The sequence below is a fragment of the Manihot esculenta genome, chromosome 4 (genome assembly GCF_001659605.2).
Source record: "Manihot esculenta cultivar AM560-2 chromosome 4, M.esculenta_v8, whole genome shotgun sequence".
Classification (NCBI taxonomy): Eukaryota; Viridiplantae; Streptophyta; class Magnoliopsida; order Malpighiales; family Euphorbiaceae; genus Manihot; species Manihot esculenta.
This window is the reverse complement of record NC_035164.2, coordinates 4277173-4291190: the sequence shown is the minus strand read 5'-3', so window position 1 is coordinate 4291190 and position 14018 is coordinate 4277173. Positions and strand designations below refer to the sequence as shown.

Genomic DNA, 14018 nt, shown 5'->3' with positions numbered 1-14018 from the left:
CAAATCTCCAAACCAAACCAGAACTAATATTTATAATCCAATTTTAATTAATGGGACCAAATATTGAATTGACTTCCAGAATGGACCACTTTTTTAAGGGCTTCAGTCTTCACATGAATTCATGTTAGAGAACATTGCCATATAATTTCATTTGCCTAACTCAATCCGTTTTTTATAAATTATCTCGATATCTAAAATTTACTAATTCGATTAATTTAGATTTAATTAATTTAGATTCACACCGAACACACATTCATTAAGAAGTAAAGCGTTCTTTCTTTAAATTTTTAAAAATATTTTATATTCAAAATTCGAACTCGACAAGAATCTAATTATAGAGAAAAGGGAGATTTATAATTTAGTTCCTGGATATTGTCATTATTAACAAATCAGTTCCAGTATTTTTAGAAACCTATTAAAACGTTTTTACATAATCAAACCGTTAACAAATCAGTCCTTACATCCACTATTACTCTCTTTTTCGTTAAAAATTAATTGAAATGACCAAAATAACCTTAGTGTAATTTCATATTTTAGAAGTTACTTAACTCAATCTTAAAATATGATTTATATTTTTATTATATATATTGAAATTTTATGAGGACAAAAGAGATTGCTAGCTAGAATTTGAATGCAAAACTTTTCAATTTTTTTATGATTTTTTTAATAATTTACAATATAATCCCTAAAATTTAGTAAAATTCACAATTTAGTTTCTACCTCTTTAATGGTAAAGAATTTAATTTTTGAATTTTTATTTTATTAATAAAATAGTCTTTCTGTTAATTTTTTTGTTAGTCAATTATTAATTAAAAAAATCAACTCAAATTAAAAAAAATTAAATTATTATAAATATTAAAACTATAAGAATTATATTATTATAAATTATTAAAATTGAAAGAATTAAATTATTATAAAAAATTAAATTATTACATCTAATAATGAATTTTAATAGAATTAATAAAATAAAATTTTAAAAACTGAATTATTTTTCAATTAAAATGACAAGATCTAAATTATAAATTTTATTAAAATTCAGCGAATTCGAACGGTCAGTCTCGAAAGAACTGTTATTTCTTTTCAAAGAATAGTATGATATGAGTTGCAAAATGGAGATTAGGGAGTAATATTCCTTTTTTATAACTCTCACAAAAAAATATGTTTTAGAAATTAAGTTGATTTATATTTATTATGAATTAACAAATCCAATTATATACTTTCAACTTCAAATTAATGTATATTTACTTTTTTTTTTATAAAGAAAAATTATTTTTTAGTCTCTGAGATATAGCATAATTAATTTATTTGTCTCTCCATTTTTAGAATCCAACACTTTCGTACATGAAATTTAATTCCATCAAAATTAGGGGTCTCTCCGTAAAAAATGCCGTTAGTGAGAATAAAAATAACCGAACTACCTTTCTAAAACCCAACACTTTAGTCTCTGAAATTTAATTTTTCCAAATTTATAGTTTTCTCTCTCAAAAAATTGAAGGAAAAAAATATATTTTTGTCCCTAAGATATTACATAATTAACAGATTTGTCCTTCTATTTTTTAAATTCAATACTTTAGTCCCTGAAATTTAATTTCCTCTCAAATTCAATATCTATAAATAAATAAAAAATTTAATAAATTTAATATTCAAATTCAAGAAAAGATAATAAAAATAAAATATATAAAATTTAAATTATTAAAAATAAAAAGTTAAAACTCAATAGAAATTATTTTTGTGATGTTGTTCGTTGTCCATCACTGCTCGCCATTTGAAAAATGCATTAAAACATTTCTAATATTTTAAAAAGTCTATTAGTTAATCTTTTAATTAATTTTAGTCATTAAGTATTATAAAAAAAATTCTAAAATACTCCTATATGGAGGGACTAATTAGTAAACATTTTAATAATTTGATAGACCAACTAATAATTTTTTTCTAAATTATAGAGACTAAATAGTAAAATATTTAATGATAAAATTAATAGAAGTACTAACTAATAAATTTTTTAAAATGTCAGTGACATTTTAATATATTTTTCAAAATTGAAGGACTAAATAGTAAAATTTTTCATATTATAGAGACTAAATAGTAATTTTTTTAATTTTACTATTAATAATGATATTTTTAAGATTATATTTATTTTCTTTCATTTAACCAAGTTAAAATCATTGATTTAACAAAAAATTTTGACGGAAAAATATCGAATTTTGACGGAATTAAACTTCAGTAACAAAAGTGTTAAATTCTAAAAATAAAGAGACGAATCTGTTAATTACACTATATTTTAAAAATTAAAAAATAATTTTTTTTATTTATAAATTGAGAGATTAATTAATATATATTTTCAAATTATAAAAATTAAATAGTGAAATATCTAATACTTAAAATTAATAAATGATTTATTAATGAATTTTTTTAATATTTTAAAGACGTTGTAATATATTTTTTTAAAATTAAAATTTTTTTTTTTTTGAAATAGGGGGTTGGGGGAGTCGAACTTTAGACCTCTTAAGGCTACAAGGATGCACTTTCCACCAGACTAAACCTCGGAGTGCAATTAAAATATTTTATATTATATAAATTAAATAGTAAATTACTAAAAAATTTTAATGTCCAACGAATATGTGAAGTATAGCACTTGTCCATTCAAATTCTAACTATACGTTAGAGGAGCATTGTGTTTTTTTTTTCTTTCAAAAAATATTTAGAAAGAGATTCAAAATTTGAAATTTTCGTTGGGGCTTGAGAAGAAGAGTGTGGAAAAAAAATTGACAAAAAGAAAAAGAAAACCTTTGGGGAGAATCGCGTGATAAAATTGACATTTCTTGTTGTTTAGGTAAATGTCTAAAACCTCTCATAAACATAAGCAATGCTTTTCTCTTCTATTGTTCCTTTTCTGACTTTTCCTCGAATAGACTTTCCCATATTATATTAAATGTATTCCTGTTGTTTCCTATTGCTCTGTTTTCTTCCTTATTATTAAACACAAAATTCCCATATAATATTTACGTAATTTTTTTTTACGTGGAGCATATAAGACTGTTGGATAGGATATTGAATGGTTGAGTAAATTGAATAAAACCTAGTTGATAAAGAGAGTAATTGTTTTGGGCTTCAAAAGTTTGAACTGTTTTAAGGGTTAGAAGTTGTCGAGAGAGTTATGAGATCGAAAGAGATAGATCGACGTCTCTTTTTTTGTATAAATTATAAGTGGCACATACCTTTTCAAGATAAGTAATTGTACCTTTGACATAAATTTTTCAATCGGTTCATTAATATTAAGTAGTTGACTCATTTAATATTTAGTCGACTAAAATCATATTCTTATCTTAACAAATGTTAGATTAAAACAACTAAAACACATACATTTAAAATCTCATATATGGTTCATCTAGACATTATAACGCCTTAATCTTCATTACAAACTTTATTTTCCTAGTCAAACTTTTAGAGTATTCTGGATCATCATAAGCAATAATTCAAGTCTAATCACGACCTTAGCACTATAGTAAAGTACACATGGCGTAATATTAGATGGAGTGATATATTTATCCCTTTATAAGAGTTAGGTGTTAAAAATTAATAAAGAAAAATTTTGGGTAATAATAGAGGTTTTTTTTTTTATGTAAAGGTCAAAAGACAAAAATGGAAAGGATAATCTTCAAACCAAAAAAAAAAAAAAAAAAAATTGGAAAGGGAAAAACAAAGAACAAGAAGCTATAATCCAAAATTTGAACTCTGTATATTTTGACCATTCTGTCTTCACATGCACAAGTTTCATACTATTCATTCAGTGTTTCACATTTACTTTCTCTTGCTTTGTTGCTTTTTTACATTTTTCTTTTATTCATTTTTTTTTAATTTTTGAAAAAAAAGGGTGGGTGGATCCCATAGTTCAACTTTCATATGTTGAATACAGCTATCCCCCGAATAAATTCATAAAATAAGAGAACTCAATTTTCCATACTTCATTACCTCTTGTATTCTCCTTTCCCAAATTCTATCTTTTTTTTCTCCTTAGGTTTTCTTTGGTTTAACCATTCAATCTTTTAGAAAATCGGTTTTCCAAAATTAACTTAGGCGAAAGGATTTAGTTATTTCCTAAAGTGAAAGCTTTAACTTCTCAAGAAATTACACCCAAGGAAATAAGGTTTAAAATTGAAAAATATAATAAATAATTTTTTAATTAATAAAATATAGAGTGTTAAACAATCACCTTAAAAAAATGTCCATCGTTAGCATTTCTCGCCATTAAAATAGTAAAGCCACCCATCTGCCACATGATTAATAATTTACTCAGATTAAGTTTGTTTAGGGGACATGCATAATGGCTAAAAAGGAATTAGTACCCCACACTTCCCCCACTATACACAACCTACATATTAACTACTATAATGCCATAATTTGTCAGTTTGTCTTGAAATGCTCAAGGTTCCATGCCTAACAAATTTTTGCAGAATGGCCATGTCTATCCTTAAACAACCCAAGATGAAATAAAGGAAAATAAAAAATCAGAACTTCAATGCACAAGTATTGATTTTGAAAGATAAATTAACAGAAAAAAATGCAAAATACTCATTTCATGTTATTTTAAAACCAAATTTAATTAATGGGCAGTGGGCTTCTTGTCTAATGGTCTGAAAGTTGTAGGTGAAGAAGCCAATGGGAGTACCTGAGAAGAGCTTGAAGGATGCTGTGGAAGATTATGAAGAACATCTGTTTCCTTGTTTTTACTAACAATGAAGCCCAAGAAAGAACCCTCTGTCTCCTCTGTTAACACTGTTGAATTTGGAGGCTTAAACCCAGAATCTTGAACAAACCCACTGGTTTTAGTTGCCCTTTTCCCTGCTTCTTCTATTAATTTTCTCAACAGTTTCTCCTCTGCATCCCTCAAGAACTTGAATTTTGGAGGTGGCGAAGATCTCAGCCTGCTAATCTCTGATTCTGTTGGTGATTCAAAGAGAGGATTGAAACCATGTTGATGATAAGAATCCAAAGGATTTAGAGGAGAAGACTTTAAACGTGGAGAAGCTAAAGGGGTAAGCAATGGGGTGTCAACAGCCACTATAAGATCACTCAAACTTCTTGTTCTTGACCCTTTTCTGCTCCTATCTTCAGACTCCAAATCCTCCTTTGTTTCTTCTTTGATTGTGAAGAGAAATCTTGGTGGGCCTGAGAGATTGTGCAGCCTCATGAGTTCTGATTCTACACTTTCTTCACCAAAAGCCTTCAGAAGCAAATCCTTGCTTGTGCCTAATTCTAAGTCTGGTTCTTGCTCATGAGTTTCTGGGATTCTCACTCTATCTTGAATGGTGTTGTCAACTTGCAAAGAGGAGGATTTCTTCCACCTGATTAAGTCAAAGAATTCCCTCGCATAGTTTCCGCTGTAATCATCATCTTCAACTTCTCTGTTGGTGATTTTTTTCTTCCACCATAGCAAATAGTAGAGCTCTGCAACAAGTGCTAAAAGAAGGCAACCAAACACTAAGCTCAAACCAATTCCTAACCCACTGAAAGATGCCATTTCGCCAGAAATTACATCCCAAGAACAACTAATCTAGGCCTCAATCCGCTCCATCTCTCCCACCAAAAAAGAAAAGCCTTTGTCAGTGAATTTCACTGAAAACCAAAACCCATCAGTGAGGTAATATAACAAGCATTTATACTGCAATCAAACACAAAAACAAACACAAACACAAGCATCCCTTCAAAAGAAATCAAAGAAAAATGAAGAGAAGTCCTAAAGAAACTAAGCCAATTACGGAACCAAAATCCTCCACTACGATAAAATCTTACATTCTCAAAAAACAAAAAGCTAAGGCATACAGTGAGAAAGCATGAGTAAGGGCCATAGATATGTTGCCTAAAACACACGCTAGAAGCCAGGAATCCAGGTAATGTTTCTGGGAAACAAGTGGAGAGAAACTTGCCTTAAAAGTAGAAAGAACAACAGAGAAAAAACTAAAGCAAACGCAGCCAAGGACTATGGAGTGCTCTATCAACTACAGAGAGAGAGAGAGAGAGAGAGAGAGAGAGAGCAAAGTTCTGCACAAGAGTGGAGGAAAGGGCAAATCTCGTACAATGTTTTTGGCCGTGGGGAGGAATTTGGTTGGAAAGGCAGCTCACATGGCCATGGGTGTGCAAAACCGTGTGCGCTATTTAATCTTGTAGTAAATTATAAATTATGAATTATATATTAATCCAGAAAATTATAGATTGATTTTATATTTCTTTACGGTGAATGATAACAAACATCCAAATTTTTTTTATTAAATCCTATATTTTTATATTTATTTTAATTATATTCTAATATTAATTTACTTTTAAAATTAATAAAAATATCACATCATGTAATATGTGATAGTCTCGTATCACATCATTAAAATTCTTAATATAATTAGTTAAATTTAAAATTTTAAAATTTAATTAATAAATTTTTTAAATGTAAGATACAATTATAATTTTTTTTAAAATATTAAATTTTTTATTATTTCTCCTAAAATTAAAATTTATAACATTAAAAAATAATTTATATTATTATTATAAATTTTTTAATTTTATTTTAATTTAATTTTGAATTAACTAATCTTCTAAATTATTTTTTCTCAAATTTAGATTACTTATTATTTTAATTTAAAAAATACATAATAAACTATATGGTTGCAAGTAAAAAAATGCTATTTAAAAACATATTAAAAATAGTTATAATTATTTTATTATTTTATATTCTTAAAAATAAATTATGCAAAATATAATTTTAAATCAATTTTATATTTCAAATTATGAAATGTAATTTATATATATGATTTATTATATACTTTTTTAAACTAAAAAATAATTAGCATGAATTTAGAAAAAATAATTTAGGGGTGGTTTAACTTGAAACTAAATTAAAATAAATTGATATGGTAAATCATTAATAAAATTAAAAATAATAATAATAATAATAATAATAATAATATAAATTATTTTTTAATATTATAAATTTTAAAAATTTATCAATTAAACTCTGAATTTTGTTGAGATAGCATAATAATGTGGTAATGATATATTAGATGATATAATAATTTTGTTAGTCCTAGTGTGAAAAATCTAATGTTAAGGGTGCAATTGAAATAAATATAAAAGTGTGGGATTTAATTAGTGCAATATATATATAAAAAAAAAAAGATGCAATTAGGTCACCTCCAACACTGCATCAAATCCTATTTTAGCACTGGAGATGGCAATCTAACACAACAGTAAAATCTAGCGCGATTTTGATATTTTGTTATAGGGTCACATAGTGCCATTTATTTTTATTAATTTTTTGTTAATTTACAATATAGTCTAAAATTTTGTAATCTTTTTCATAAAAGTCATTTCTTACTATTTAAGTATTTAAAAATTTTCAATTAGATTCTTATTTTTTTCACTCTAGTAATATATTATATTTTTAAATTATTTTATATTTTTATAATTATAAAAATTTAATTTAAATTAATATATTCTCGATTATAAATAGTATTTATGGGTTGCGAAACTCCCAAAACTCATTCTTTGCAACTTCATATGCTTCTGCCACCCGACTTCAAAAACGTTGACTAGATTGTTGTTTACTGATGACCACTGGATTTCTTTACCCCGGTCCTGGGCCTTGACCACAGCCAAAGGCCCAACTCATTCATCCTTCAAGGCCGGGCTCGATCAAGCTTCCTCACTCAGGTCGGTCCAGCCCACGCGAAGCAGGTCCTCTCCTCTTGGGCCCAGCGTCCGGCCCAACTCTCGGCCCAGCCCAATATCCAGAGCCCTACTCAGACAGCCTGGCAGATCCGCTCGAACGTACGCACGAGGAGAATCAGAGGCCGTTACGCATGGAGCAGGCGGCTGATACCCTCGTACACCCGAATCTGTATGTCATAGACGCGTGTCCCAATCACGGAGAGGCCTTTACACGTCACCAGTAAGCAAAGCGAAATGGATAAAAGGGGAGCTCCCTCCCCAGGTAGCATAAGTTTTTTTAAGATTATTTTTCAATATCGAAACCCTTGTAAAACCCTATTCTATTGGATCTCAGATCATCAATTGGCGTCGTCTGTGGGAAACGAAGGAGATCTTTTCATCACCGAAGTTTTCACTTTCAAAACCCACTGAGATCCACGATGGCAAACCACCAAGAAAGTAACCTTAACATTCCAAATGACCTGAGCTCTGCCCAAGATGGGCAGCAGTTCTCCTTTTCTAGCCCTACAACGTTGAATAACCAAACGCCTATCCCTCTTAATCCCTCGCCAAGCTTGGTAGGGAATACTCCCACCATGATTCTGTCTAACCAGGACATTCAAACCATGGCTCTCCAGCTACAGACTACTGCTCACTGGTTGGGGCAGATAATGCAACAGAGGGGCCTTAGCACCCCAGTAAATACACTCCCAGTAGTGGAGGAACCTAGAACCAATGAGCCCCGACCTACCTCTGATCGCCTCCAAACTAACAGCCACGATGCCGGGGAAGAGGAAGAACCGGAGGCCCGAATCCATGGGAGAAGGGCAAGAGAGTTGATAGAAAATGAGGAGGCGGACAACTATTCTGCCGAAACAACCAGGGAAACGGGAACTGAAACAGAGGAGGAGGAATACAGCTTGGGCAAAGGGTCCAGCCCGGAAGACGAGAAAATGAACCAAAAGCTGAAAAGGTTGAAAGAGCAGCTCTTAGCCGAGCTAGGTAAGAAAGATCAGAGCCAAACCTCCTTGCCCACCTCTTCTCCTTTCTCAAAAATAGTGCAGCAGGAGACCGTTCCCAAGAAGTTTATGATGCCGGTAATGGCGGCCTATAATGAAGCTGGTAACCCGAGAGAGCATGTCATGAACTATAAGACCTTCATGGAGTTGCAAACCCTGTCAGATGCCTTAATGTGTAAGGTGTTCCCAACAACGCTCTCGGGACCAGCGCGGGCGTGGTTCAACAGCTTGGAGGTTAGAAGCATCAAAAGTTTTGGAGATCTTGCCACCCGCTTCATCAGCTGGTTCATAGCCGGGGTGCCAGCAGATAGGAAGACGAGCTATCTAGAAACAGTGAAACAGAAAGAAGGTGAATCACTCAGAGAGTATGTCGCCCGTTTTAATACGGAGGCCCTGCAGATTCCCGAACTAGATGAAGGAAGGGCGGTGGAGGCCATGCAAAAGGGAACAACCTCTGCCGAGTTCTTTGGTTCTTTGAGCAGGAAACCTCCGACCTCACTGGCTGAGTTGATGAAGAGGGCGGAGAAGTATATAAGGCAGGATGACGCCTTAGTGACGAGTAGATTTGCCAAAGGGATGGCAGGAAAAGAGAAAGCCCCGGAGGAAAGGAGGCCGGAGAGACACGAGAAGAAACATGGAAAGAGGCCTGAGCCGTACAAACAGACCTGGGAGAGAAGGGATCAAAGGCCTCCTCCACCTCCTCGGGCTCTTGAACCAAGAGTGCTCCCTCATTGGGTTCCCGAGAAACCAACCCCCCTCAACGCTTCCAGAGCCGAAGTACTCATGGCAGTCCAGGATAAGGAGTTCCTCCAGTGGCCCAAACCCATGAAGTCGGAAGCAGATCAAAGAAATCCTGACAAGTATTGTCAGTACCACCGGAGCCATGGGCACGATACGAACAACTGTTTGCAGTTAATCGCGGAGATTGAGAGGCTGATAAAAAGGGGGCACCTCAAAAATTTTGTGAAGAAACCAGAGGGACAGAGGCCTCACCCTGGTCCGACAACTCAGACGCCTAGGAGAATAGGAGCTGGACCAGTGAATGACGGGTCCAGTGGGACCATCCACATGATTGTTGGAGGAACGGGAGGACGGATGAGCCATCGAGGAAAGAAGAGAAACCGGGAAGGAGAGACCAGCAATAGTGAAGTCATGCAAATCGTTGACCACTCTCCCATGATCATCACTTTCTCCTCAGAAGATGCTCAGGGTATTCAGATGCCCCATGATGACGCGCTTGTCGTTGAAGCCGTCATTCATAATTATCGGGTAAAGAAGGTCTTAGTGGATGATGGGAGTAAAGTCAACTTGCTGTCATACCGAGTGTTTCAGCAGATGGGAATCCCAGAGGAACAGCTGGTTCGGGACCAGTCACCAATCAAGGGGATCGGAGGAGCACCGGTACTTGTAGAAGGAAAGGTGAAGCTGGCTCTTACCTTGGGCGAAGCACCCAGAGCTCGCACCCATCATGAGGTGTTTTTGGTGGTCAAACTCCCACTGAGCTACAATGCGATTTTGGGGAGACCGGCGTTGTTCGACTTTGAAGCTGTCACTAGTATCAGGTATTTGGCACTCAAGTTCCCAACGGAAGAAGGAGTGGGAATGGTCCGGGGCAGCCAGGAAGAAGCAAGGGCGGTATACTTGGCCACAGTGGTTGGCAAATCCTGTGTTAGTCAAAAAAGCCAATGGCAAATACAGAATGTGTATAGATTTTACCGACCTAAATAAGGCCTGCCCTAAAGATTGTTACCCCCTGCCTGATATTAATAAAATGGTCGACTCAACGGCCGGTTTTGATTATATGTCTTCTTTGGATGCTATGTCCGGTTATCATCAAATCCCAATGGAAAGGTTGGATGAGGAAAAGACCTCATTTATAACTGAAGATGGAACTTATTGTTATAGGGCTATGCCCTTTGGATTGAGAAATGCCGGGGCAACATATCAGAGGTTGATGAATAAAATCTTCAAACACCAGATCGGTAGAAACCTAGAAATGTATGTGGACGATATGGTGGTCAAAAGTTCCACTTTCCAACAACACATAGCAGATTTGAGGGAGATATTCGGGGTGTTAGATCAATACAGAATGAAGTTGAATCCAGCAAAATGTGCCTTCTTCATTAGGGGAGGAAAATTTTTGGGGTACATGGTGAGTGGTAAAGGCATTGAGCCTAACCCAGAGAAAGTGGAAGCCATACTAAATATGCCGGAACCGACCTGTGTAAGAGATGTTCAGAGACTAACCGGGAGAGTAGTAGCGCTTAACCGATTCATGTCGAGGTCGGCAGAAAAGTGCTTGCCATTCTTCAAAAAGTTGAGAAAAGTACCGAATTTCGAATGGACAGAAGATTGCCAAAAGGCCTTCATAGAGCTTAAGAAGTATCTTAGCTCACCTCACATGCTCAGCAGTCCCATAAAAGGAGAAGAACTTCTGATATATCTGGCGACCTCAGAACAAGCAGTCAGCGCAGTGCTAGTAAGGGTGGAAGAAGAAGAGCAGAAACCTGTTTTCTACGTTAGCAAGGTACTCAGAGACACTGAGGTCAGATATTCGAACATTGAAAAATTGGCTTACGCCTTATTACTAGCAGTCCGGAAATTCAGAGTTTATCTAGAAGGCCACCAAGGAGTCGTGATGACAGACCAACCCTTAAAGAAGATTCTACATAGGCCGGAAACTTCAGGGCGGATGTTGGCATGGTCTGTAGAAATTAGCCCTTACTGTCTAGAGTACTGACCTCGAACAGCCATAAAATCCCAAGCTCTGGCTGACTTCATAGCGGAGTGCGCATTCAATGAGGAAAAAGGAGGATCATCCTCAGAGATATCAAGAAAGGAGGAAGAGAGAGAGCCCCCCTCAAGAATTTAGCTGGAAGCTGTATGTAGACGGAGCATCAGGTGCTGAGGGTAGTGGCGCTGGGATAATGCTTAAAGGGCCAGAAGGTTTTAAAGTATGTTATGCCTTGCGTCTAGAATTTACGGCTTCTAAAAATATGGCCGAATATGAAGCCCTGGTAAATGGAATGTTGGTAGCTTCGGAGGTCGGGGTAACAGACCTCGAGGTGAATAGCGACTCTCAGTTGGTGATCAACCAGGTGACGGGAGTATATCAGGCTAGAGACCCCATCATGCAGAACTATCTTGATAAAGTAAAAACTATAGAAGCCGAGCTCACGGTTCGGGGAGTTATCGTCAGATTTCAAAGAATACCTCGGGATGAAAATGAGGAAGCAGACCTGCTTAGTCGATTGACCAAAGAGGAGTTAGAACAGCTTCCCGACGAAGTATATATACAGCATGTCCGCACACCTGCTTTTAAAAAGACAAACACGGTACTACAGGTAGAACAGAGCCCAACTTGGATGACCCCATACCTGAGATACTTGGAGGAGGGTGAGCTCCCCGAAGATAAAGATGAAGCCAGAAAGATAGCAGCTCATGCTGCCAACTACCAAGCAATAAGGGGAACCTTATACAGAAAAGGGAAGTCCAGCCCATGGCTCCGGTGTGTGAGTCCGGAAGAAGCTGCAAAGGTAATGGAGGAAATACATAGAGGCCTATGTGGGGCTCACGAGGGAGCAGGGACATTAGCCAACAAAATATTCAGGCAAGGGTACTACTGGCCCACTGTTAAAAAAGAAGCAGAAGAGTTTGTCCGGAGGTGCGACGTATGTCAGCGATTTGCTAATGCCATCAGAACCCCCGCCACTCCTCAAGCAAGCATATCCAGTCCATGGCCTTTCTCACAATGGGGAATCGACATCCTGGGACCTTTCCCCAAGACTACGGGGCAAAGGAAATTCGTGGTGGTAGCCGTGGAATACTTCTCGAAATGGCCAGAAGCAGAAGCAATAGCCACAATCACAGCTCGCAAGATGATAGATTTCGTATGGGGACATATCATCTGCAGATTCGGCATACCTAGAGTACTTATCTCAGACAACGGCAGACAATTTGACTGTAGCATTTTCAGATCCTTCACGACGAACATGGGCATATGGCATAAGTTCTCCTCCGTGGCTCATCCTCAGACTAATGGCCAAACAGAAGTCACTAATAGAGCTATCCTTCAAGGATTAAAGAAACGGCTGGATGGCGCAAAGGAGAATTGGGCAGAAGAACTCAATAGCATACTATGGGCACTCCGAACCACTCCCAGAGCACCCACTAAAGAAACACCGTTTGCACTTGCCTATGGTACAGAAGCCGTAGTCCCAGTTGAATTGCAGATCCCCACTCATCGAGTCCAATTCGTTAGTGAGAATACTAATGAGGATAAGTTAAGAAGCAACTTGGATGCTCTTGAGGAAGTCAGGGAAGAAGCCCAAGTCCGAACTGCCGCTTATCAACAACGAGCGGCGAGATATTACAACCAAAAGGTCAGAGAAAGAAGCTTAAAAGTGGGAGATCTGACCTTAAGAAACCTGGAAGCTACAGGAAAAAGAGCGGCCGCGGGCAAGTTAGCACCGACCTGGGAAGGTCCTTTCAAGGTGACAAAAGTGGTCAAGCCAGGGGTATACCGAATCGAAGATATGCAAGGAAACCCCGAGCCCCACGCTTGGAACATCCAGCACCTAAAGAGGTATTTCCCTTGAAATATTTGTAAAGAAAAACATTGTATTTTGACGAATATGAGTAAATAAAGTTGTCTACACAATATGATTGTCTTTATGAATAATATTCTTCCATGAAAAAGAAAGAACAGAGCTCAGAAAGATCCCTTGAAAAAACAAGACCTCAGTTAGGTCCAAAACCAGCTGAGATGACGAAGCGACAGTAAATGAGCCCGAATCTTGTGCAAAACCTCAAAGAGGTACAAAAAACTGCCGGCGGGCCCCGAGGTCACCCCGGAACGGCCGGTGAGGATCATAAAGATGCCTCCCGGAGCATGAAGACCGGGATCCCCTAGAACTCCCGGGAAAATCAAAACAAAAAACTGCCGGCGGGGCCCCGAGGTCACCCCGGAACGGCCGGTGAGAATCACAAAGATGCCTCCCGGAGCATGAAGACCGGGATCCCCTAGAACTCCCGGGTAAACAAAGAAGACCGGGATCCCCTAGAACTCCCGGGAAAATCAAAACAAAAAACTGCCGGCGGGGCCCCGAGGTCACCCCGGAACGGCCGGTGAGGATCACAAAGATGCCTCCCGGAGCATGAAGACCGGGATCCCCTAGAACTCCCGGGTAAATAAAGAAGACCGGGATCCCCTAGAACTCCCGGGAAAATCAAAACAAAAAACTGCCGGCGGGCCCCGAGGTCACCCCGGAACGGCCGGTGAGGATCATAAAGATGCCTCCC

At 36.5% G+C, this 14018-nt stretch overlaps 1 protein-coding gene across 3 annotated transcripts; it reads right to left on the bottom strand.

The window, feature by feature from the left end:
- Positions 1-3665: 3665 nt before the first annotated feature.
- Positions 3666-6147, bottom strand: LOC110614181. 3 transcript variants are annotated; one of them, XR_006350552.1, is made up of 3 exons: positions 4670-6147; positions 4078-4270; positions 3666-4039 (listed from the first exon to the last, which is right to left on the bottom strand). XR_006350552.1 is itself a non-coding variant. In XM_043956260.1 (3 exons), the coding sequence occupies exons 2-3, from the start codon at positions 5519-5521 to the stop codon at positions 4202-4204; spliced, it is 921 nt and encodes a 306-aa protein (XP_043812195.1). In that variant the 5' UTR covers positions 5522-5616; positions 5928-6147; the 3' UTR covers positions 3666-4201. The 3 variants fall into 3 exon arrangements, 2 of the variants coding, with proteins under 2 accessions (XP_043812195.1, XP_043812196.1); XM_043956260.1 differs by having other exon boundaries at positions 3666-4270; positions 4670-5616; positions 5928-6147; XM_043956261.1 differs by having other exon boundaries at positions 3666-4270; positions 4670-5616; positions 6078-6092.
- Between the last annotated feature and the right edge of the window lie 7871 nt (positions 6148-14018).

What these genes read in the sequence shown, in the direction of transcription:
- LOC110614181 (XM_043956260.1), bottom strand. Translation starts at nt 5,521, where the DNA reads ATGGCATCTTTCAGTGGGTTAGGAATTGGTTTGAGCTTAGTGTTTGGT. An exon ending in ATCCTTCAAGCTCTTCTCAG is followed by an intron (nt 4,271 to 4,669) that starts GTACTCCCATTG and finishes ATCATGTGGCAG; the next exon opens with ATGGGTGGCTTTACTATTTT.